Source organism: Mytilus californianus, unplaced genomic scaffold (genome assembly GCF_021869535.1).
Source record: "Mytilus californianus isolate M0D057914Y unplaced genomic scaffold, xbMytCali1.0.p SCAF_10, whole genome shotgun sequence".
Lineage (NCBI taxonomy): Eukaryota > Metazoa > Mollusca > Bivalvia > Mytilida > Mytilidae > Mytilus > Mytilus californianus.
This window is the reverse complement of record NW_026262582.1, coordinates 76,005,216-76,032,775: the sequence shown is the minus strand read 5'-3', so window position 1 is coordinate 76,032,775 and position 27,560 is coordinate 76,005,216. Positions and strand designations below refer to the sequence as shown.

The 27,560-nt window shown below is 33.4% G+C and overlaps 1 protein-coding gene across 1 annotated transcript; it reads left to right on the top strand.

The window, feature by feature from the left end:
• Positions 1-639: 639 nt before the first annotated feature.
• LOC127718551 (sodium- and chloride-dependent glycine transporter 2-like) lies at positions 640-27,560 on the top strand. Its single transcript, XM_052224624.1, has 12 exons — positions 640-855; positions 2,219-2,273; positions 3,548-3,680; positions 6,082-6,216; positions 8,343-8,446; positions 9,776-9,900; positions 15,465-15,577; positions 16,135-16,275; positions 17,420-17,519; positions 20,722-20,837; positions 24,444-24,605; positions 26,000-27,560. Exons 1-12 carry the CDS (start codon positions 654-656, stop codon positions 26,201-26,203), a joined length of 1,590 nt encoding a protein of 529 aa, XP_052080584.1. The 5' UTR covers positions 640-653; the 3' UTR covers positions 26,204-27,560.

Here is a 27,560-nt window from a genome sequence, read left to right as displayed (position 1 = left end):
TATCTAAACACGTGCTCTACAGCTGTGTCATCCAAATCTCGCTCTTCAGCTGTGTAAATAATCACGTGCTCTAAAGCTGTGTCATCCTTTCGCGCCCTACATTTGTGTTATTCACATTCACCAAAGAAGTGTTATCTAAATCACACTTTCTTCAATTGTTTTGTGAAATCTCAATCAAATCAACTATTATAGCTTAGTAATCTAAATCACGTTCACTGCAGCTCTGAGTAATCAAAATCCCGCGCTCTCCAAACGTGTTACATAAATCCCACGCTCTTTAGTCGTGTTATCTTAATTTCGCGCTCGACTTGCGTGTTATCTAATCCCGCGTTTGACTGACGTGTTATCTAAATCCCGCGCTCGACTGACGTGTTTTCTAAATCACGCGCTCGACTGACGTCTTATATAAATCCCTTGCTCTACTGACGTGTTTTCTAAATCCCGCGCTTTCCTGACGTGATATCTGAATCCCTCGCTCTATACATTTGTGATACCTAAATTCCGATCTACATTTATGATATCTGAATCCCGCGCTCTACATTTGTGATATCTAAATCGTGAATTCTACAGCTTTGTTATCGAAACACACACTCTATAGCACTGTACGAATAAATATTATCAGTCATTCTTGTTTTATAGGTCTTGGATTTGCCATGATAATAGTATCTTCCCTGATCGCCATATATTATGCCGTGATCATTGCATACTGTATATACTTCTTCTTCGCTTCCATGGCGGCGGAAGTTCCCTGGAAATATTGTGATAACTCATGGAATACATGTGCTTGTCAGGACGGTTATCAAACGTTTAATTTCTCACTTATGGATCCACGGAATGCCTCGAGGCCAGACTGTGGTGAGTATCCATTAAACCAAGGAATCCCTTAATATAGGCTATGAATAAAACATTTCTATACAAAAATCTGTTGTATATCAATTATATCAGATCAAATACTATTCACGTTACAGGTCAAAGAGTTGTAGGGTTAACCCCAAGTAAGTAGCAACCCAACAGTCTAAGTTAATATATAAACACAGATTACACTGTCTAAAAGGAGCAGGAGGGGGGGGGGGGGGGGGGGGTGTGATTGTTTTTGATACACTGAAATTTATCAACCATTCCCGATATATTTACAATGGAATTTTATGTATACATTCATATTCAAATAATTGTCCCCGGTTTCTTTTTTGTTTGGCGTGTTTGTGTTGCTGGATCTTTATTTATCTGTTACTCATTTTTCTATTTGGTCATTGAGTTTTATCTTACGACTTATGATTTTTTTTTATCCCTCTCGATAACTGCTCCCTCTTTTTCTGGACTGTGAGTGAAACAAATACGGTTCAAATACTCACCAACTAAACAGCATGCAGTCTTTCTTTATTACAAATACTCACCAACTAAACAGCATGCAGTCTTTCTTTATTACAAAAATAAGGTCATGCTAATCTTAAAACTTTTTCAATTGTACATTTAATCTTTGTAATATGTATATCGTCCTGTACATGCATGTAATGTTCGCCAATGGACGTTAGGCAAACAAAAATCAATCTATCTATGCAATAAAAAACAAAAAAACAAAACAGAGATGCAGTATATATATAGTCGCCAATGAGACAACTATCCATCATAATAACTAGTCCAAATGATTTTGATATAAAAACAAAAACCCATTCCGTAAGTATATTAAATGCCCCGACATTACAAGAGTCTTATAAAAAAAAACATGGATTCAATATTACCTTCTACCTTACTATAAAACCAGGTTAACGCGCCATTTTCTTCGTATAATGCATGTACCAAGTCAGGAATGTGACAGTCATTTTTTTGGTCGTCCTGTTGGTTAATAAAGTTTGATTTCCTCAGTTTTTATGGACTTTCCTTTTTTATTTTAATTTACCTTGGAGTTCGGTACTTTTGTTATACTTTTTTACGTTAGGTACTGAAACGTTACAATTCTTGTTCTAAACTTGAGGCATTAAAAGAATGACTAACACATTTCTGTTTCTTTAGGGACAATATCTAATAAACAGTTCAAGGTTCACCAATAAAACAATCACACATAAATTTCATGTACCAAGAACACAGTTAAGTAGTATATATTGTAGCTCTGACGAATTATATTTCCTATTCCATCATTTTTGTCCATTTTCTGTTTCTCAACCATTGATTAGCCTTATTTAAGCATAGTTTTTAATCACCTTATTTATTACAATTTCAGCAAACTTTACCTACAGCGATAACAAGACGGTTTCGGCCAGTGACGAATATTTTAAGTATGATTGCGTTAAATAAAAAAGGGGGAGATGAAACAATGGGAACATTAAAACACCCAACCGTCGAAAATAACACACGCCATGGTCAAAATAAGAACGACAAAAAGAAATCAAAGTCAACAAAAACACACAGAAATTTAAGATCTGGCATCACAATTTCCAACAAAAGCAGGATTGAACCGGAAGGATCAACAGTTCCTGCTTCACTAATGGCGCCCACTGTAATAAAATGAAAGACAGTATTTAGTTTGAATATATATATATATATATATAGGAACAAAAGGAGATAAGATGTATTCCGAAACCTTTAATATAACATGGGATAACAAAATTTAAAATGTTTGTCTTATATTTCTATAATGTCAGGTTTTGCATGAGGAATTTTAACTCTGTTTTGTACACGTGCTAACCTTAGACAAATACCACTGCACGGACAACTGATCGGTTGGCACATTCACCAGAAATTAAATCCACTGATGTTATATACCGAATTTGTTGAGTTCAATAAACTTTAATATTATTATCTGTCAATCAGTCATTCTATCAATTCTTTTATAATTTGAATATGTTTATGTTATGTAAAAGTTGTAATTTTTTATGAATTATAATTTGTACATGGTTTTCGTACAAGTAATCAGTATTTTGACACAAACCTTCTTTCACGGGGTGATACAAATTTTTACTAATTACCCAGCTTGATATTTTACTGACGAATTTATATACTCCAACTTAACATTAATTAAGTACTGTCCTCTTTGTCATAATGCCAATGAAGACACAAAATTAGTTTAAAATAAATTTCTCAATGATATCAGATTATTCGTCCATAATATATTTTGAAGTGTTTGTATATAAACTTTGTATCAGTGCTTTGTATAAGACGATATCATGTAGTCATTAAAATATGCCAGTAAAAAGCTTAAGCAAAGACAGTGTTTATGTGTTTTCCAATTATGTCAAACAGTTCACAAAACGTGTATGAAATTTCTTAACAAATATTACTTTATTTGTACACATCATTGACAATAAAAATTAATTCAAAATATGGTAGCATTGAAATTATTTTGTTCTTCGCAGCTTGTAAAAAAAAAAATATTTTCTGTCTGATATCGTGTAAGTAAAATGTCGCATTTGTTGCAATTATAAGGAAAGCCAACATCTCGCAAATTTGCCTTATTGAAAAGAAAAATTGTTTTTGTGTAAAATTTGCGTGTTGACATAAATACACCAGCTGTATTGGATTTGACTACATTTTTCGGGATTTACATTTGCAGCAATAAAGTCCTGGAAATTTCCGGAGGTTTGGAATACCCGGAAGGAATAAAATGGGAACTAGCCCTTTGTAACTTAGCTGTGTGGGCAATAGTATTTATTGTCCTCTCAAAGGGAATTAAATCTCTTGGAAAGGTAGGAACTAGCTCTTTGTAACCTAGCTACGTGAGCAAAAGTATTTATTGTTCTCTAAAAGGGAATTAAATCTCTTGGAACGGTAGGAACTAGCCCTTTGTAACCTAGCTATGTGGGCAATAGTATTTATTGTTCTCTCAAAGGGAATTAAATCTCTTGGAAAAGTAGAAACTAGCTATTTGTAACTTAGATTTGTGGGCAGTAGTATTTATTGTTCTCTCAAAGGGAATTAAATCTCTTGGAAAGGTAGGAACTAGCTCTTTATAACTTAGCTGTGTGTGCAATAGTATTTATTGTCCTCTCAAAGGGAATTAAATCTCTTGGAAATGTAGAAACTAGCTCTTTGTAACTTAGATTTGTGGGCAGTAGTATTTATTGTTCTCTCAAAGGGAATTAAATCTCTTGGAAAGGTAGGAACTAGCTCTTTATAACTTAGCTATGTGGGCAATAGTATTTATTGTCCTCTCAAAGGGAATTAAATCTCTTGGAAAGGTAGGAACTAGCCCTTTGTAACCTAGCTATGTGGGCAATAGTATTTATTTTTCATTTCAAAGGGAATTAAATCTCTTGAAAATGTAGGAACTAGCCCTTGTTACTCAGCTGTGTGGACAAGAGTATTTATTGACCTCTCAAAGGAAACTGAATCTCTTGGAAAGGTAGGAACTAGCCCTTTGTAACCTAGCTATGTGGGCAATAGTATGTATTGTCCACTCAAAGGGAACTGAATCTCTTGGAAAGGTAGGAACTAGTCCTTTGTAACCTAGCTATGAAGGCATTAGTATTTATTTTTAATCTCAAAGAGAATTAAATCTTTTTGTAACCTAGCTATGTGGGCAATAGTATTTATTGTCCTCTTAAAGGGAATTAAATCTCTTGGAAAGGTAGGAACTAGCTCTTTGTAACTTAGATTTGTGGGCAATATTATTTATTGTCCTCTCAAAGAGAATTGAATTTCTTGGAAAGGTATTTCATTGATTATAAAAATAAGTAAACATGGTACGATTTCCAACGAGACAAACCTACACCAGAGATCAAGGGACAAGGGTGCTATCAACAATAGAAATCTGAACGTCCTTCAACAAAGAGCAAAACAAACACCGTAAAGTAAGCTGTACAAGGACCGGGTATGACAAATGATGTAGCAATTCTAAAGAGAGAACGAACAACCTAATTTATACCTAAAAATCATAAACGAGAAACAAATAAAAAAGAAGATCCACTGAATTACAACCTCCTAACTTAGGCACATAAAGAATGCGTTTCAGAAACTAGTGCATTCTTTAAATATTTTGTGCATTCTTTAAATATTTTGTGCATTCTTTAAATCGTACACAAATTGTTATGATTGGTTAACACTATTCTTTCATTCATATTAGACTAATGACGTGACGTTATTCTAATATATGCGTGTCCAAATCATAACCCTTTATATAGGCAACACATTCTAGGATGAAAAATTTTGTCCTGCATTTTTATTTGTTGAAATCTCTGTCCTGCCTTTTTATTTTTTCACTCTATTCGGTCTTGCCTTTTTTTATTATAAAAAAAGAAGATGTGGTATGATTGCCAATGAGACAACTCCCCACAAGAGACCAAATAACACAGAAATTAACAACTATAGGTCACCGTACGGCCTTCAACAATGAGCAAAGCCCATACCGCACAGTCAGCTATAAAGGCCCCGAAATGACAATGTAAAACAATTCAAACGAGAAAACTAACGGCCTAATTTATGTACAAAAAATGAACGAAAAACAAATATGTGTTCACGAGATCAGACAACTTTCACCTAGTGTTTTGTGTTCACGAGGTCAGACAACTTTCAACTAGTGTTTTGTGTTCACGAGGTCAGACAACTTTCAACTGATGTTTTGAGTTCACGAGGTCAGACAACTTTCAACTCGTGTTTTGTGTTCACGAGGTCAGACAACTTTCAACTAGTGTTTTGTGTTCACGAGGTCAGACAACTTTCAACTGATGTTTTGTGTTCACGAGGTCAGACAACTTTCAACTGATGTTTTGTGTTCACGAGGTCAGCCAACTTTCAACTGATGTTTTGTGTTCACGAGGTCAGCCAACTTTCAACTGATGTTTTGTGTTCACGAGGTCAGACAACTTTCAACTGATGTTTTGTGTTCACGAGGTCAGACAACTTTCAACTGATTTTTTGTGTTTACGAGGTCAGACAACTTTTAACTAGTGTTTTGTGTTCACGAGGTCACATAACTACCAACTGAAGATTGCATCTTTTAAAACAGTCTTTTTTTCATTTTGAGACGATATATTTTCATTCTTTCCTAAATGTCACCATTATTTCTGAATCATTAAACAATTAACCTTGTTTTGTAGGTTGTATATTTCAATGTGTTTTGTAGGTTGTATATTTTAATGTGTTTTGTAGGTTGTATATTTTACTGCAACGTTTCCTTATATCCTGTTAACCATTCTGTTGGTCCGTGGATTAACGCTAGAGGGATATCAAGAAGGAATCAAATTCTACCTAACACCGGACTGGAGTAAACTTACCCAGGCTGATGTGAGTAATCAAGAGTCTGTTCTGTTCTATTCTGTGCAGCTATGATCCTCCGTTTTACATCGGAGCATACCCACATGGGATAGAAGTTTAACATTTAACAGATATTTACAAGGATATTTTGTTTAAATTCTATAGCAATAGTAAGACTTTAAATGAAAACCAAAGTAATCTTAACGAAAACCGTTCAGTCGTTATAACAAATTAAAGTTGCGAAAATAGTATAACAAAAATACCTAACTCCAAGGTAAATTCAAAAGGAAAAACTTACAAAATCAAACGTTATCAGTCAAAGGAACGAATGGAAAACAACTGTCATATTCCTGACTTGGTACAAGGATTTTTTAAAGAAAAAATGCTACTTTTAGAGACATCCATGACAATGTAATAACATGTAACTATTGGTTATAATTAAAGAGGGGTCTCTATTTGTCCTATCAATTCAGCCAATCACCTTATTGTTTATCAATGTGTATCAAACTTGTAAGAACCGGTGTAGATGCATGCAGAGTTTGGGAGAAAGTTATAAATACTAAACTCCATTAATGAAAATTCTGAAGAACAAAACAATGATATAATTCGCCATTTGCTACTTTATTTTTCAAGATTTGACAAAATATTATGCAAACCTTTTTGTTATTAAATTTTTGAAAGTATTAAGTCTAAGATATCAGAAGCACAATCTTAAATTATCATGATTATTGCTTTCGTTTTATACTTAAGTCATTTATTGTCTAGACTCAATATTATATGATGAGCCAGTTCGCTGATAAACAAACTGCGTAAACTAACACAATGGCACAAAGAAATGAAATATAAACTGTTCATATTTGCCTGACATTCTCGTTATATCTCATATAAATCACCAACATATTATTCAAAACAGAACGAGAACCATAAAACCAGTTGCAATAACCATTCTAGCTGTATGCTTATTCACATTTTGTATTACATCCAAAAAAAATTAACTATGGTTACTTAGATATTTCAGTAAACAGATTGGTGAAAAACCACAAAAATTTAACCCCATTAGAGAGTGCTGAATGTTTGAGCCACACTTTGTTTATGTTTTTGAAAAAATATCTCTACTCTGAAATTTTAATAATAAAGTGTTGTTCATTTCCATCAAATGTAGAGTAGACATTTTTTACACAGCCTCTGAGCTCCCTCTATATATGTGTCTTTCTATGTTGTGATGTTACACTATTGTTTCAGAAAAAGGGTGAAGGTTTGGTACCATTAAAACGTTTAAACCCGCTGCATTTGTTTGCACCTGTCCTAAGTCAGGAATCTGATGTTCAGTAGTTGTCGTTTGTTGATGTGGTTCATAAGTGTTTCTCGTTTCTCGTTTTTTATATAGATTAGACCGTTGGTTTTCCCGTTTGAATGGTTTTACACTAGTAATTTTTTGGGGCCCTTTATAGCTTACTGTTCGGTGTGAGCCAAGGCTCCGTGTTGAAGACCGTACTATGACCTATAATGGTTTACTTTTATAAATTGTAACTTGGATGGAGAGTTGTCTCATTGGCACTCATACCACATCTTCTTATATCTATTGTGACTTGGATGGAGAGTTGTCTCATTGGCACTCATACCACATCTCCTTATATCTATGAAGGTGTGTATCTGTCTCTTTCTGTTATGACATCATCGTCAATGTTACTCATTTTACATATGTCAGATATATTTATTTGATCTAAGGGAAGTAAGTCTTTATTTTATAAACATGAATATGAAAACCACAATTTGGCTTAAAACTACCAGATTGTAATTACTTGAAGCATTTTAACACTTTTAAATACCACACGAATTAAGGTGTTATGGTATAGAGTCTCAGGGAGAGCAAGAATAAGGCGTTCTTCTCGAACAACCTTTTATGACCCAGTGTTCGCTTCTGTTGAGTCGTGTTTTTCGTGATTTTCTGTGGTTTTTTTTCTGTTTTTATTCTTAATATATCATATATCTTGATTCGTTATACATTATAGAAATTTTATTGTGTCTGAAGCTATGAAAAATCATTTTTCTGGTGTTCTAATGGTTCTGTTTTTTTTTTTCAAATTACAAAATTAAATTATAATTTTACAAAAAATTCCATAAATCGACATTTGATGTGTCATCGTATATTACAGGTATGGAGTGATGCTGCTGTTCAGATTTTTTATTCACTTAGCGCATGCTCAGGCGGACTTATTGCTATGGCCAGTTACAACAAATTCAGCAACAATATTCTGAGGTATCGTGTATTGTTCATTATCTTACCTCCTACACATTTCTAAGAAATATCATTGGTTAAATGCGACCGCGTGGAGACCCTGTATATTTAATATGGCGTTAGTAGGCGTGGTTTATTTTAATACACGGTTAGTAGTGGTGTTCGTCCCTTTATAAAAACAACAAAAAGAACTGATAAAAACTTCCATTTGTTGTTACAAAATCGAACGTTGGATGTCTCCTGATATGCTTGTATCTACTGCCATGCGAATCCATACTAAGTCAAAATAAAACAATTTGGGGTTAAGAAATTATTCAATGTGATACTGGGATTTTTCTTGAGCCGACGGACTCAAAGACACATATAGTATAATAGGAACTGAAATTCACCAAGTGAAAACTTGTTTAGTGACTGATATTAGCTTGAGACTGATTCAGTGACTGATACTAGGTTTAGAATGATTCAGTGGCTAAAATTAGCTTGAGACTGATTCAGTGATTAGTACATGTATCAGCTTGAGACTGGTTCATTGACTGGTAATAACTTGAGACTGATTCAATGACTAATATTAGCTTGATATAAAAAAAAGAAGATGTGGTATGATTGCCAATGAGACTACTCTTCACAAGAGACCAAATGACACAGAAATTGACAAATACAGGTCACCGTACGGCCTTCAACAATGAACAAAGCCCATACCGCATAGTCAGCTATAAAAGGCTCCGAAATGACAAATGTAAAAACAATTCAAACGAGAAAACTAACGGTCTAATTTATGTACAAAAAAAATGAAAGAAAAATAAATATGTAACACAACAACAAACGACAACCACTGAATTACAGGATCCTGACTTGGGACTGGCACATACATACAGAATGTGGCGGGGTTAATCTTGTTAGCGGGATCCCAGCCCTCCCCCTAACCTGGGACAGTGGTGTAACATTACAACATAAGAACGAACTATAAAAATCAGTTGAAAAAGGCTTAACTCATCAGATGGATACAAATAGACATACATCTAACAAAAGCACAGAGTGGACATGGCCGGGAACTATTACATACCAACAACAAAAAGACACTAAGTACAGATCTGAGAGTACTCGCAGTTACTGACAGCTAGTTCAAAGCCAATAACAACTAATAAAAAAATCATGCATCTAAGACTAAATTATCAATCAGTTCACATCCAACAGCCAATGGAATTCGTGTAAAGACGTCATAAACAGTCAGAGAAAAACATGACCTTGAGACTGATTCAGTGACTGATTTGGTGACTGATATTAGATTGAGACTGATTCGTGATTTATATTAGCTTGAGACTGATACAGTGACGGATTTTATCATTTCAGGGATTCCTTCCTAGTACCTCTCATCAACTGTCTGACAAGTTTTTACGCTGGTTTTGTCATTTTTGCTGTCCTTGGTTTTATGGCACATAAGAAGGGTACTACAGTGGATAAAGTAGCGGCTGGAGGTAATATAGTTGTCTTAAGGTAGATAGGGTGTCTTCCTCCATCTTGGATTTTGAAATACCAGAAAACAATCGGTCTATTTCTTTAAGAAAATGTGCAAATTTTGACTTAGTGTATAAAGTAGCGGCTGGAGGTAATATAGTTGACTTGATAGCAAATCTTTAGTTTACTTAGTGGATAAAGTAGTGGCTGGAGATAGTTGTCTTGATAGCAGATCTTTAGTTTACTTAGTGGATAAAGTAGCGGCTGTAGGTAAGATAGTTGTCTTGATAGCAGATCTTTAGTTTACTTAGTGGATAAAGTAGCGGCTGGAGATAGTTGTCTTGATAGCAGATCTTTAGTTTACTTAGTGGATAAAGTAGCGGCTGTAGGTAAGATAGTTGTCTTGATAGCAGATCTTTAGTTTACTTAGTGGATAAAGTAGCGGCTGTAGGTAAGATAGTTGTCTTGATAGCAGATCTTTAGTTTACTTAGTGGATAAAGTAGCGGCTGTAGGTAAGATAGTTGTCTTGATAGCAGATCTTTAGTTTACTTGATGGATAAAGTAGCGGCTGTAGGTAAGATAGTTGTCTTGATAGCAGATCTTTAGTTTACTTGATGGATAAAGTAGCGGCTGTAGGTAAGATAGTTGTCTTGATAGCAGATCTTTAGTTTACTTGATGGATAAAGTAGCGGCTGGAGGCAAGATAGTTTTTTGATAGCAGATCTTTAGTTTACTTGATGGATAAAGTAGCGACTGGAGGTAAGATAGTTGTCTTGATAGCAGATCTTTAGTTTACTTAGTGGATAAAGTAGCGGCTGTAGGTAAGATAGTTGTCTTGATAGCAGATCTTTAGTTTACTTGATGGATAAAGTAGCGGCTGGAGGCAAGATAGTTTTTTGATAGCAGATCTTTAGTTTACTTGATGGATAAAGTAGCGACTGGAGGTAAGATAGTTGTCTTGATAGCAGATCTTTAGTTTACTTGATGGATAAAGTAGCGGCTGGAGGTAAGATAGTTGTCTTGATAGCAGATCTTTAGTTTACTTGATGGATAAAGTAGCGGCTGGAGGTAAGATAGTTGTCTTGATAGCAGATCTTTAGTTTACTTAGTGGATAAAGTAGCGGCTGTAGGTAAGATAGTTGTCTTGATAGCAGATCTTTAGTTTACTTAGTGGATAAAGTAGCGGCTGGAGATAGTTGTCTTGATAGCAGATCTTTAGTTTACTTAGTGGATAAAGTAGCGGCTGTAGGTAAGATAGTTGTCTTGATAGCAGATCTTTAGTTTACTTGATGGATAAAGTAGCGGCTGTAGGTAAGATAGTTGTCTTGATAGCAGATCTTTAGTTTACTTGATGGATAAAGTAGCGGCTGGAGGTAAGATAGTTGTCTTGATAGCAGATCTTTAGTTTACTTGATGGATAAAGTAGCGGCTGTAGGTAAGATAGTTGTCTTGATAGCAGATCTTTAGTTTACTTGATGGATAAAGTAGCGGCTGGAGGCAAGATAGTTTTTTGATAGCAGATCTTTAGTTTACTTGATGGATAAAGTAGCGACTGGAGGTAAGATAGTTGTCTTGATAGCAGATCTTTAGTTTACTTAGTGGATAAAGTAGCGGCTGTAGGTAAGATAGTTGTCTTGATAGCAGATCTTTAGTTTACTTGATGGATAAAGTAGCGGCTGGAGGCAAGATAGTTTTTTGATAGCAGATCTTTAGTTTACTTGATGGATAAAGTAGCGACTGGAGGTAAGATAGTTGTCTTGATAGCAGATCTTTAGTTTACTTGATGGATAAAGTAGCGGCTGGAGGTAAGATAGTTGTCTTGATAGCAGATCTTTAGTTTACTTAGTGGATAAAGTAGCGGCTGTAGGTAAGATAGTTGTCTTGATAGCAGATCTTTAGTTTACTTGATGGATAAAGTAGCGACTGGAGGTAAGATAGTTGTCTTGATAGCAGATCTTTAGTTTACTTAGTGGATAAAGTAGCGGCTGGAGGCAAGATAATTGTCTTGATAGCAGATCTTTAGTTTACTTGATGGATAAAGTAGCGACTGGAGGTAAGATAGTTGTCTTGATAGCAGATCTTTAGTTTACTTGATGGATAAAGTAGCGGCTGGAGGCAAGATAGTTTTTTGATAGCAGATCTTTAGTTTACTTAGTGGATAAAGTAGCGGCTGGAGGTAAGATAGTTGTCTTGATAGCAGATCTTTAGTTTACTTAGTGGATAAAGTAGCGGCTGGAGGTAAGATAATTGTCTTGATAGCAGATCTTTAGTTTACTTAATGGATAAAGTAGCGGCTGGAGATAAGATAGTTGATAGCAGATCTTTAGTTTACTTATACACTAAATGTTTCTTTTACTTGTCAAGACGCGGGAAGGTCAGAGCTCGACACAGAGTAAAGACATTTGACTGTTGTCCTATAACTCCCGAAAATACTCCGTGATTGTTAATGTGTTTGACAGGCAACGAATGATTGAATTTTTGGGCCGATTTTACAAGTTTTGTATTCAATGCATTGATCACCTTTCCATATTTTTCTTAAGTACCGATTAAATCAACATTAATTAATTGTTAATGCATTTTTCATTTGTTATCAAATCGTTTTTCATTCATTGTTTACTCGTTGTTAATTTGGTGTTGATTCATTTTGATTCATTGTTATTTCATTGCTCATTCATTGTTAATTCATTGTCAATTCATTGTTAAACCATTGTGGTGACGTCAGCCTATTCATTTACCTGGATTCTTTTTCTAGAATCAACGCTTCCTAAATCTGCCACTGAAATGGACCCACCAAATTATATTCAATTGTTTCCTTTGTGTGTCTAATTTCATTAAGTTTGAATTGGCTAATTTACTGATTTCTGTTCACTAATGGAATTAATTTAAAAACTTACCTTTAATTTTTGTAATTTGTATATGCCTTCACTGGGAATCGAACCCTTCCTTGAAATCTGTTATGAATGACTGACATCAACACATCGACGAAACCTCTCGGCTACCAATGGGTTACAACTTAGATGTCTATTTTATATATATAAATGAACATCGAACATCGGACACACAGGGGTTGTACCTTTACGACACAATGGGCAGTCGTATAGTATAAGTTTGTAGCCGCGAGGTTAGCATGCTTTAAATCAACGAGTTAAAAGATAGGGATTTGTCGGTTTAGGTTCGAATCCCTGTATTATCTCTGTTGTCCCAATTCTGTTTTTTTTCTAATTTTGCATGTTTTTGTGGATATTTTTGTCATAATAGCGAGTTTTACCGTTTATTTTTTGGATTATTATTGGCTATTTCACATGTTTGAAACAAAAATGATTACATTCTATTTGTCAATTTTTGTTGTATAAATATAGTATGATTTCATCTGGTTTACTACATAATTTTACAAATGTTTGCTCGCAAATTCCTATGCGAGAAAATCGTGATGTGCCTAGAGTGCTAGAAATTTCGGTAACATACTTATTATATATACTTTATATATGCTCTTTGGTCGGGTTGTTATCTCTTTGACACATTCCCCATTTCCATTCTCAATTTTATTAGAAATAAGTTCGAATATGTCTTATTCTGTAAAAACAGATAATATTCAGATGCCTGTTAATATAAAGATCTTTAAAGGTAGAAGTGTTATATTTGTTTTTTGTTAACCAATTAATTGTGATCTGCATGAGATTTATCAATGCATCGTTGGACACGATAACATGGTTATTTAAACTCACTTACAATACCTTCTAATTAAGAAAAGGCTTTAATTTTGAAAAGAAATTAACACAATAGTTTAAGTTAAAGATACAATGGATAAGCGTGGATTCTTGAAAAAGAAACCACGCGCCCTCCGGGCTCATGGTTTCTTTTTCAAGAATCCACGCTTATCCATTGTATCTATATAACTTAATTCATTGCTCATTCATTGTTATATTATTGCTCATTCATTGTTATTTCATTGCTCATTCATTGTTAATTCATTATCAATGGTTTTACACTAGTAATTTTTTGGGGCCCTTTATAGCTTGCTGTTCGGTGTGAGCCAATGCTCCGTGTTGAAGGCCGTAATGGTTTACTTTTATAAATTGTAACTTGGATGGAGAGTTGTCTCATTGGCACTCATACCATATCTTCCTATATCTATTGTTAATTAATTGTTACTGCATTGACTCAGTGGCGGATCCAGAACTTTTTGTAAAGGGGGGGGGGGGGGGGGGGGGGGGGGGGGCGCTCCAGTCACGCTTCAGTGATTCCCTATATAATCAATCAAATTTTTTTTACGAAAGGGGGGCCGGGCCCCCCAGCCCCCCCCCCCCCCCCCCCCCCCTGGATCCGCCTATGATTGTTCATTCGTTGTTAATTTGTTGTTAATTCTTTATTCTAATATGACGTGCTTCTTTCGCTTTGTAAACAACACCATGATAAAATACTCGATATATCTATACTTAGCGCAGACTCAGAGATATACATAATAATGGATGTTACAAAATACCTCCTACGTAAATCCTCATGTATCGGAACTTATTTTCAAACGCTATACCGATTCTATTGTTTTAAAAATTACAATTGAAAAAAGACTACAGAACTTCTATTCTTATTCGGATGCATAACAAAAAAAATGCACAATAGCTCAGAGAAATCTACAAAATCAAAATAAATATAAATTCCGCGAAAGTCCGTTAATGCTTTTGGCGCATTTAAGTCATTTCAAAACATGACGTCATACAAATGAAAACGCTAAAGCTGAAGGTTTTTTCCGTTACGTGAACCATGGAAGTTCGTATAATATTGCATTAAAAGGAATTTTTGAGGTAGGGTTTGTTTTATTTTCTATTCTATTGCATTATTCACATATTTACTGATTTCAGCAAGTCAACATGGCGGCTCCTTAGTTACGAAATGTCAACTTTGAATTTGACGGTAGCTTACGAGAAAAACATGTAAATTGCAAATGGCAAATGTTGGGTTTGAGAGTTAAAAGAATTAAACACATTTTTTCTAGCAGTTATTTGCGATATATTTGCTGCAAGTTACATATTTATTAGAAAGTTTAAGCTTTATCAAACAGGGAGTAAAAAAGAATAGCGACACACACGGCAGACCCACCCTCGCTTCAGTTTTTTAATGACCGTATTTGTCCTGTTAGAATCGAAATAATTCATGGAAGCCATAGATTTGTTGTAAATTTACACATGGCCTGGGCCGTGATATTCGTTAATTTTATCCCTCGCTTACGCTCAGGATAAAATTCGAATATCACGGCCCAGGCCATGTGTAAATTTCCAACAAATCTATGGCTTCCATGAATTATTTCTTAATTAATGCATTGATGATTCGTTGTTAATTCATTGATAATTCAATTTAATTCATCTTCATTCATTTTAGATATTCATTGTAAATATTCATTGCCTGTTCATTTTATATGAATGGTAATTCGTGGATAATTCGTTGTCAATTTTTTTTGATATAAGAGATTTATTTAGGAAAATAATTGAATAATTATGTAATTCTTACTGTGTACTTATTACAATTTGGTATATTACATAAAAACAACTGTATATCCAGCTGAACATTTTTGTTTTACATTTACAGGACCAGGATTGGCATTCGTCGTATACCCAGAGGCTCTCGCACAAATGCCTGTATCACCATTATGGGCGATTTTGTTCTTTTTTATGATGATGACATTAGGATTTAGCTCACTGGTAAGACTAATTACTGATATTCGTTCATTTCCGTAGTTGTTCGTTAATTTCCGCAAAAAAGGAAGGAATAGGATATAAAAACGTACCAATTGATTTTTCACCCTGATTAAAAAAAAGAAATACACTTAGATTTCCCAGACGTAACAGGAAGCATCAGCAGACATATTTGATTATAATTATTAAGAAATCAATTCGTGATATTTGTCATCAATTCAAAGCTAAACCATCAATATGAAATTTAGATAACGAACATCAATAATCATATACTATTGCAGGTGCGACATAAGTTATAAACGAATGTCGAATGAAAAAAACTGTTATATCCATTTTGAGAATCATTCATAGTAGGAAATGAGTCCAATGTTGAATGTCATGTCTTATTTCACTGGTGAGCGCAATCACCAACAGTCATGCCAGAACCCAACATTATTGACCAGACCCGGACAATATTCACCAATGTCCATGCCATAACCCTACATTATTGACCATAAATTTGCATGATGTGGTGTTTAAGATTGAAAGTTAAACACATATTGATATATGTTATTTCTTTTCAGTTTTCAATCACAGAAACAGTTATTACAGGTCTTGTTGACGAAATGAAGCATTATATAATGAAACCTAAAATTCGGCTATATATGTTCAGATTTGGTATTTGCGCCTTCTTCTTTCTGCTAGGTTTGCCAATGGTTACGAGGGTATGTATTTGTTAGGTTTGCCAATGGTTACGAGGGTATGTATTTGTTAGGTTTGCCAATGGTTACGAGGGTATGTATTTGTTAGGTTTGCCAATGGTTACGAAGGTACGTATTTGTTAGGTATGCCAATGGTTACGAGGGTATGTATTTGTTAGGTTTGCCAATGGTTACGAGGGTATGTATTTGTTAGGTTTGCCAATGGTTACGAGGGTACGTATTTGTTTGGTTTGCCAATGGTTACGAGGGTATATATTTGTTAGGTTTGCCAATGGTTACAAGGTTATGTATTTGTTAGGTTTGCCAATAGTTACGAGGTTACGTATTTGTTAGGTTATTAAATTCATATTTGTATTGTTAAATATAATTCGTGTTGACTTAATTTCTTTATTTGGAATTTTCCGCACTGACCCTGTTTCACACTAGTTATATAAAAAAGAAGATGTGGTATGATTGCCAATGAGACAACTCTCCACAAGAGACCAAATGACACAGAAATTAACAACTATAGGTCACCGTACGTCCTTCAACAATGAGCAAAGCCCATACTGCACAGTGTATTTACATCATGCAATATTACCTATGCATATCTATATATAGTTGTTTGTTATTGAAAATATTTTAGTAATTAAATTATCCTCTTCTTGTATAGATGTTGATAACTTTTGCCTTCGATTATTTGTTTCCGTAAAAACAGACAATTTTATCTGCTTCAATTCTTTTGTTAAATACATTGGCGAATTTCATCGGTTATTCCATTTCTATTCATTAAGTATTTTAAACAAAGACTACTTTAAGACATGTGTTATACATGTAGTAGCCTCAATAACATTTATGCTAGCTGATATCATATGAAAAGCGGAAAAAAAACACTCCATAGATTCCATGCGTCCGAATCGCTTATCTAGATGTACCTTTATCAGGAACGCTCAAAGCTGAATATTTAAAAGCCAGGGATGTATAAGAACCTAAACAATTGAAGAGCTATATAACCAAATAGAACCTAAAAGAATACTAGTAGCCATATCCATCTAAGATTAATTTTGCCTGACGGAGTGAAATAACTTCCTATTCCGGCCTTCGTCTGTCCTTGCTTTTCTTTCGATCTGCTTTCTGTAATAACTATAATGATTCTGATTTGTTCCAGGGAGGATTATACATGCTGAATCTGTGTGATACGTACGTGGGTGGCTTCCCTTTGTTATTCGTAGGTCTCTTCGAACTTACGTTAATGTCTTACATATATGGTAAGTTAACAATACAAATGTCGACGTATATATACAGTATACGGAACATATTTAAATGTCCTACATATATCACTACAAAAGTCAAAAAGTCTGAAAAGACCAGTTTTTTGTCTGAATTTGCATGAATTTTTACTCGACATTCTTAATTTGTCTGAATAATTTTTAAAAATTCTTGACATAGTATGAATTTGTCTAATAAGGTTCTTGATTTTTCTTGACAAGTGTCTTGACAGTATGAACATTGTCTTAAAATTTCTCGACACTTCCTGTATCATCTGATAAGAGTCTGGATTAGTCTCGACCAATTCTTGACTGTCTTAAATTTGTCTCGATCTGTCTTGACATATTCTTGACATTCTTAATAATGTCTGAATATGTCTCGACATATTCTTGACATTCTAAATAATGTCTGAATATGTCTCGACACATTCTTGACAGTCTTAAATATATCTTGACACTATCTCAACAGTATAAATTTCGCCTGAAATGTGAACAGACTTATTCTGCACTGTTTATGACATTCTATTGCTGTTATATACTCCTTTTTATTATGGCTAAACTTAACTTTGAAGAATCAAGGATTAATTTGGTATAGTAAGATACCTTTTGGTGCAACTAAGTTGGAATACACTGAATAGTCCCCCATGTAGTTTAATTTTGATTTATTTTTTATTAAACATTTAAGTAATTGTTTTCACTTGGAATATAAGTCGAAGGTATTGACAAACAGCATTTAGATTTTTGCCGTTCGCAAAACTGCCAGTCAAATTTGCTTTACTAAAATAAGTGTCTTGTATCTCTTTTGGACCCCACAATTCATCTTTTGGGTTTGTGTGGCTAAAAAAAGAGGGGGGGGGGGGAGGGGGCTTTCGTTTAGGTCAAAGAATTTGTTCCCATCTTGATTATAATATTTGTGATAACTCCTTCCTGAAAAGAAAAAAATGTTTAGATCTATATTAAGCATGTCTGTTTGAGAACCATTTCATAAGACCGATGATTTCTATAGAAATCATTGATGGGACCCATTATAAATACATTTTGTTTATTATTCCTGGAGTAGATAATAATTTTCTTTTAATCTTTGGGAATTATTCAATTTGTTTTTATGTTAAAATAATTAACTTCATAATTTTGATGAAGAAAATCCATTTCAATTCAATTTTTTTTCATCAAAATGATGATTTTCATTTTCATCTATCAACAAACTTTTTAAATTGTAGTGGCATGGTCAGTCAACTGATAAGTTGTATGGCTGATTACAGGTAAAGCAAAATGATAACTTCTATTTGACAGTTGCGTGTACTCTGGGGTGTTGAATACCTTAATTTTATGGGGAACATCCTGTCCATGTGTAATACTTAATATATTCCAACAGATGACATTACATGAATTTTTCTTCCGTTAAATGAATGATTTGTATATCATCATAATTTGCTATTTATATAAACCACATTTTGGTATAATAATTATTTACCATATCAACATTGAATAATATGAATGTAGAATGAAATATGGGTAATTATAAACGGACAGAAAGTCACAGGACAAAAAGTCACAGGACATAAAGTCACAAATTGAATAGGACAAAAAGTCACAGGACAAAAAGTCACAAATAATTTGTTGACAATTGTTTGAATATATAAGAGAAAGATCTTCAAATAATTTCTTTTTTTACATTTATTCATTTTTAAGTTTAGGAAATTGTTCATAAGCCTTGATAAATGAAAAATTATTAAATTTTAATCATGCAAATGATATATTTCTTGGCACCAAGAAGCCATTTAAGTGCCAAACCACTTTGACATTTTGTTATCATAACAATTATTTGATCATCATTGATATTTATTGAATAAATTTTGATTACAAAGTTGCTTCATATATTATAGTTCAAGAAAAAATTTATTTTTAAAATTAGTGTTTACTTGTTCAGAGAAAAATAATCTCAAAACTCAATTGTGACTTTTTGTCCTGTGACTTTTCGTCCGTGACTTTTTGTCCTGTGACTTTCTGTCCTACATTTGAAATATGTCTACAGTATGATTGGTTTGAATCATTTAATTTATAAGATTTAGGAATCAAAATTTGTAATTATTTAAAAACCCACATTGAAATTGTTTTATATCAACACACCCACATTTTAATTATTTTATACTTTAGATTTCATAGCCATATTTGCATTTGTAAAAATATTTATATACCCAAATTTTCAATTATTTTACATGCCCAACTTTTATTTTTGTTGTCAAGAAGTGTGACTTGAAACAACAGTATATCATATAAAGAGAAATAAAGATTAAAGTTATATCATGAATATTGGTCATGATTTGTAAAACTCAGAACTGTCAAGTAAATTTAAGACACGATTCAAAATGTTCAGAATATGTCAAGCCATACTGAGAAAAAATAAGAATGTCGAGAATATGTCGAGAAATTTCAAGACAGTATTCAAATGTCAAGAATTTGTCAAGAAATTTTAAGACCATATTCAGAATGTCGAGAATATGTCGAGTAAATTTCATACAAATTTAATATAAATGAGAATTTGTCAAGAAAAATTAAGACACAAGTCATACTTTTAGAGAATGTCGAGTAAAAGTTCATGCAAATTAAGACAAAAACTGGTCTTTTCAGACTTTTAGACTTTTGTAGTGTATGGTAAGTTATCAATACAAATGTCGACGCGTATAGTATACGGAACATATTTAAATGTCTTACATATATGGTAAGTTAACAATACAAATGTCGACGCATACAGTATAAGGAACACATTTAAAATGTCCTACATATATGGTAAGTTAACAATACAAATGTCGACGCATACAGGCATATAATTGCCTACTCAGTACACTTCATTTTAACTGTGTTGGATAGTTGTCTCATTGGCAATCAAACCACATCTTCTTATTTTTATATTAACAATACAAAGAAGAAATGTCAAACACAAAGTATAGGCACAGATTTGATTTGCGACCATTAATATGAATAAAAGATCAAAGAGGGGCCCATGATTTGGAAAGAGATTCAAAGTATGCTCCCTGCAACAACTTAGCTAATTAGAGCATCCATAACTATTGGTAAATGTTTGGTGTAATAGCTTAAAAATCGCAACTAAGAATTATTTGATCTGAAAACTGACAAAAAGTGATGACTTTGAGGCATCGATATATATCGAGTTAAAACAAGTTTCTCTATTATTTTTCAGGGTTTTTCAGATTTAGAAAAGACATTGAAATGATGATGGGAAATTCACTACCAGTTAAAGTAACATTCTTCTTCTTTGCCCCAACGTGGTGCGTCATCTCACCCGTAGCATTAGCGGTAAGTTATGTATAGGAATAGAAATGTATCGAGGGACATGTGCTATCTCACGTGTAGTGTTAGTGGCAAGTACAGTAAACAATAGAATCATACCGAAGAACAGTAGTAACCTAAGGTTATTATAGAAAAGAATTGAAGAAACTAGTGACGTTTCAACTGTAGCATTAGCTGTTTGTAGCGTAAAATTTAGTAGAGTGCCAATGCCAGAATTGACACCTCACTTTAAACATAAGCGGGAAAAAAATCTAGAAGAGTACCAATGGAACAGGTGAAATCTCAACATAAACAAAAAAATGAGAAACCTGGTGACAAAAATTATCTCCCTTCCAAATACATGTAAAACGCTTAAGTGTTATGAACATTCCGCAATAGCGCTATTGTTACGTTTTCAAGATTAAAATCATTTCTTTAAATTATCAGTGTAACAGCATTTGTTCTTGGTACAAAAACTGCAGTAAGAAAATTTAGCATTTGAGTGTTAGTCCCCGAGAATATAACCATCCCCGTACCTCAACACTTTTATACTGGCATGAAAATACGATTATTGTTTTATTGAAATTTTCTCTTATAAATTAGGGAAAATCATTTTAGATTAAGGAATGTATCTCCATCATGTATAGACTGTGTTTGACTATATTGCTTGGTCCTTTTCGGTTATATCAGTTCTTCAAAGTGTGTATTAGGTTTTTTAATTTTCAAATATTGTGACATAGGGCATCACTGAAAAGACATACATTATCGAAATGCGCATCTGGTGCCAATGTTACTATCTTGCAGTATGGTTTTTTTTTATAGGCTATTCATCATAAACGAACACTAGCTTTATCTAGAATGTCAATGTTAATGTTTCAGTTTGGAAATTCTGTTCTTAATTCTGTGTCTTGTAGCTGAAGACTGTGATGAGGGTTTGTGGTTATAAACCAATTGATATTGTTTTCTTTCTCTTCAAAGGTTTCATTGGTTAAGATTCATCGGGCTTTCCTGTAATAGTCTTGAAATAAACTGAATTATCTTTGATAGAAAAAAAGATAAAAATTCAAAAGCCGAAGGGCAAGAAATAAACTCAACACCATATCCAGGGGAAACAGTTGAAAAGACAAACAATTTTCCACAAGAAATTAAAACATTAGCAACACGAACCCCATTAAACACGGTTTGGAACTTAGGTGATTAAGAAAGGTAACAGTTGATGCTGCTTCATGCAAAAGAGAATTGGTACATGCATCTTGCCTAACACTAAGTCACTATCAAAATTTAAACCATTGATACTTATTTAAATCATTGACCGAATACAGCTCAAAGTTCGAATAAAAAAGTAGCAAATAAAGGGTGCATACCATTAGATTAATTAATGATTGTACATAACATTATATCATTTCTTAATTTTCTACAATTTTTAAAGTACTAGGTAAGCAGTCGAAGTGTACTAGTAAAAAATAAATACTAGAAAATTTTAAACTTATTTTAAATTAAATTGAGGAATTATATATATATCTCCCTAATAGAAAGCTCTGTATCCTTGCCCGACTTTGGCTTTACTTGTTCGTCCTTTTTGGTTTATAACTGAATCCTTGCCCGACTTTGGCTATACTTGTTCGTCCTTTTTGGTTTATAACTGAATCCTTGCCCGACTTTGGCTATACTTGTTCGTCATTTTTGGTTTATAACTGAATCCTTGCCCGACTTTGGCTATACTTGTTCGTCCTTTTACTTGTTCGTCCTTTTTGGGTTATAACTGAATCCTTGCCCGACTTTGGCTATACTTATTCGTCCTTTTTGGTTTATAACTGAATCCTTGCCCAACTTTGGCTATACTTGTTCGTCCTTTTACTTGTTCGTCCTTTTTGGTTTATGACTGAATCCTTGCCCGACTTTGGCTATACTTGTTCGTCCTTTTTGGTTTATAAGCTTTTCATTTTTAATAGGTTTTTGATTTTTATATATGATGGTCTCGAGCATTACTGAAGACATTTATTGTCGAAAATAAAGCAATGTTTTATATAATGTACAACAACTTAATTAAAGTAACGATTAGGAGAACTAACAGAAACCAAAGGGCCAAGATGTATACAGTTATATGGCCCTCAACAATGAGCAAACCCCAAAGGCGTATAAGCTAATGAATACTATGGCATTAAAAATTCTAAAGCGACCAGGTTTTTTTTAAATTTAGGAAGTAATGGTTTAAATGAAGTCTGTTCATCATAAAATCAGTCTATATGAGGATTCAGTTATAAACCAAGTCAGTTCAGTTTCGAGATCATGTTTTTATCAAATACGAAATATAGGCCGCATACGTCCGTACATCAACGAGGATGCATGTAAAACTCTGGTCAATTCGTTAATTATTTCTAGATTGGATTATGGCAACGCTTTACTCTATGGACTACCAGCTTACATGATTCAGAGACTACAAAGGGTTCAGAACACTGCTGTGCGAGTGGTTACAAGAAAAAAGAAATACGAACACATTACTTCGACACTTGAGTCTCTTCACTGGCTGCCTATGCAATACAGGGTGCAATACAAAATATTATTATATGTATTCAAGTCCGTGAAACATGAAGCGCCATTATATCTTAGTGAACTTGTAAATTTATACAGGCCATCAAGATCATTAAGGTCTGAAAACAACTTAACACTCGTAACTCCTATTGTGCGAACCAAAACCTACGGCAATAGAAGATTTGATCAAGCAGCGGCCATCCTTTGGAATGCATTACCAAAAAAACTTCAAAATGCAAAGTCGGTGCCTGTATTCAAAAAGAACTTAAAAACTCACTTTTTTCGACAAGCATTTTTAATCCCTTAAATTCGTTTGTGTGATACATTGTGCCATAGACGTTAGCCTGCTTTTGATTTATCGAACCTTTCTTTTAACTGGAGATATGTTTCATTTATAATATGTACATTGTATGTTTTTAGTAGCACACATATTTTTCATTTCAGTAATTATATTTTTACATGGTAATATTCCTTTTTCATCTTTTGAATACGTTTTCAAATTTTTAACTTATATTTGATAATTTTTAATAGCAATCTTATTTTAGACTTTTTTGGCTATTTATTTTACCAACTTTATTCAGTATAATTTTATTTTGATTCATTGATATATATATTCCACTTTTTTGTAAAAATTTCCACATTATTAATCCTTTTATCTAGAAAAGTTTTAACACTTAAATATTTATTTTGTGTGTTCATGTTTTATATTTTTATCACTGTCTGTGTGTATATTTCGTTTAACATGTGATGTAAAGCGCTTTGAGTAATATTGTTTTAGATTTAGCGCTATAGAAAAATTGTAATAATAATAATAATAATAATAAAAAAAGAGGGTCTGGATTGGGAACAGACAAAAAAATAAAGAATAGAGAAAAATAGACCAAAAATTAAAGAATACAGAAAAATAGGCCTACAAATAAAGAAAAGAAAATAATGGAGTGCTAAAATCTAAAACGGAGAATAATGGACGAATAATAAAGAAAAGAGAAAAGTTGCCTTAAAACTTAAAGAAACAGAAATGACCCACCTCCGCACCCATGCATACCCTCCTAGATGCGATTTTTTTTGTATGAAAATATTGATTTTTTTCTTGTTTTGTAGGTTGTGATTGTACTAAAAGCTATCCAGTATGAACCTACAGCAATGGGGTCATATATGTACCCAGATTGGGCTAATGCATTGGGCTGGTTAATTGTTCTTTGTCCCTTGGTTTTCATTCCTGGATGGTTTATATATCATCTGTTGTTCAAAGACAATAGAGGGGTAAGCTTGTACATTGAATAATTAAACTCATTTTTCTACTGGTTATTATTGATGTGTAATCTTGTCGATTAACTCACAACCCGGACTAAGTTTGTTGAGTCAGCGGCATGGGTTACACATCAATAACCTCTTGACAAAAATGTGTTTAATCCTTGTCATTCTCAACCCAAAGTTATGTATGTTCTTTTTAGATATCACACTTCTTAGAACAATGTAATCGACATAGTGTTAACATTGGTAACGAAAGTAGTTTCATTAACAGGGAGCAATTATAACAAATCAACATTATTCAAGTATTTGTATAAATATGCAAATTAAATATAAGAATTGTATGTTAAACAAAAATGAAAAACAACGAATATCGAGAATATTAAGTTAAAAAATGGACAAACGTATTCCGAAATTCAGATAATATAAATAAGAAGATGTGGTATGAGTGCCAATGAGGTAACTCTCCATCCAAGTCACAATATATAAAAAGTCAACAATTATAGGTCTAAGTACGGCCTTCAACACGGAGCCTTGGCTCACACCGAACAGCAAGCTATAAAGGGCCCCAAAATGACTAGTGTAAAACAATTCAAACAGGAAAACCAACGGTCTAATCTATATAAAAAACGAGAAACGAGAAACACTTATGAACTACACCTGTCCAACAAACGACAACCACTGAACAACAGGCTCCTGACTTAGGAAAGGTGCATAAAAATGCAGCGGGTTTAAACGTTTTAACAGGCGCCAACCTTCACCCTAACCTGAGACAGTAGTTTAACATTACAACATAAAAAGACACACTATAAAATATCAATTGAAATAGCTTAACTCGATCAAAAAGACATTTAAACAAAAACAAGTAAACATACACTGAATAAACTGTATATTTCTAGAGTCATTGAAGATACCACCGTACCATCTACAAGTATATTATCAATACACCACTTTGCAACAAAATCACAAGTTATTTAACAACCACTCAAAATGGTATTATACATATTTGATAATATCGACAATTTCGGAGTTTTCGTGATCTTGTCACTTTTAAAAAAGTCCTTAAAAAATAACTCTCTATGTTTACCATGGATATTTATGATTATGAATATTTGTGTAGTAAGACTTAGTTCTATTCTCATTTCAGAACCCAATATATTATAGGTAAAATTATCAATAGCGTACACCAAAACGTTGTGATTGATTTTTCTATGTTGGGATACCAACAATGAAATTACCTATAATTTCGTTCTAGCGTTTTAAAACAGACTGAAGATGCCATGTTTTAAATATAAGGCAAAGAAATAACCTTTAACTATTTTCTTAGAACGATTTTATGATGACCTTATGTGCACAACATTACCACATTCAATGTGAAGTACCGATTGTCTACTTTTCTCTTTTAGATGTGTTCCCCAAGACCCAACTGGGGACCAGCTCTGGATGAAAACAAAACTGGAAGATATGCTAAACCAATCACACATGCTTACCCACAGGCCGCTTATGTTGTCGACGCTGAGAAGAAACCTTATTTTAATCAGCCAATCACAAATGGCCTTGAGAATAAAGGATACGAATCGGACTTATCTGAACCATCTACCAAGTTTTGATGAAATCATTTGGACAAAAATGTTAACGAGAGAGATCTGATTGTTTCTAATGTTTGTAATGTACATATTATGAAAACATGAAAACTGTTCTTTTCGATTGAAATCTTCACATTTGTGTACATGTATAAATCCGCATAACTGTGTTAAGTAAAGATTAAGCTGGGGGAACTTTATATATTTGCTGTACATCGCTACTCTTGAGTTATACACAGATGTAATTTACTAATTCGTTTATTTCATTGTTGTTATTTCAAAATGACAATTCTTACTGCACCAGATGCTGCTTCTCTGAAGCATACTTAACATCTTTTATTCATTGCTACTGTCGTTTACAGATGTTTCCTACTGAGACAAATTATGACCGCTGATGTTACGTCTTCTACTTTTTTGTAAATAATTTGTATATTAATAGTGGCAGAATGGTATTCACCTTCTAACCGCAATGTAATGTACGCTTTTGCATTACAGTAAAGAGTTCAATCTTGAAGGGTACATACACCCTCGGATAGCTGTATAGTATTCTGAAACAATATCTAGAAGAAAGCAAAGTATTAACAAAAATACCGAACTCCAAGGTTGATTTAAGGAATGACTGTAATCTTTTTTCTGTCTATGAAGAAATAAAATCAAAAATGTGGTGCACACTGAATAACTCGCGTAGCGGGTTATTTTAAAGTGTGCACCACATTTTTTATGTTATTTCGAATAGACAGAAAAAATATTACAGTCATTTCTTATAATTTAATTCTAAATTCCATGTTAAAGCTGAGTAAACCATGAAAAAACGTTGATGACGTCATGGTCACATGACAAAATTATGTCTATGCGCTGATAAAGAAAACAACGTCAGCCAATCAGAAGACGCGTTACATCCAAAATTAAATTATTAAAAAATGTCAATAAAACCAGACCGAACTAAATGCTCAACTATAGCAATCAAGTGAACGAATGGGAAACAAGTCATATTCCGGACTTGGAAAAGGCATTTTCAAAATAAAAAAAAATAGTGGGTTAAACCTGGTTGTATGGCTAGTTAAACCTCCCACTCTTATGATACTAGTAGTTGTTTATAGTTCCAGCATATTGACAAAATTTTTGTTTACGTGAAAATAATTGGGAACCCAGAAAACGATTGTGTCAAACATTTTTAGATATTGTCGATTTTCATGAAATGTTCCCAGACCCCCTCCAGATCTCCAACATACACTATATATGCCTGCATGTTACCTGCAAGGAATGATAACGTTTAATAAAGCAATCTGAATTACACCAAGGAACAACATTTCTACCTTTTATTGTAACATTTATGATATATTCAATGAGAGAAAACAATGAATTAACATTAAAATATACTGAA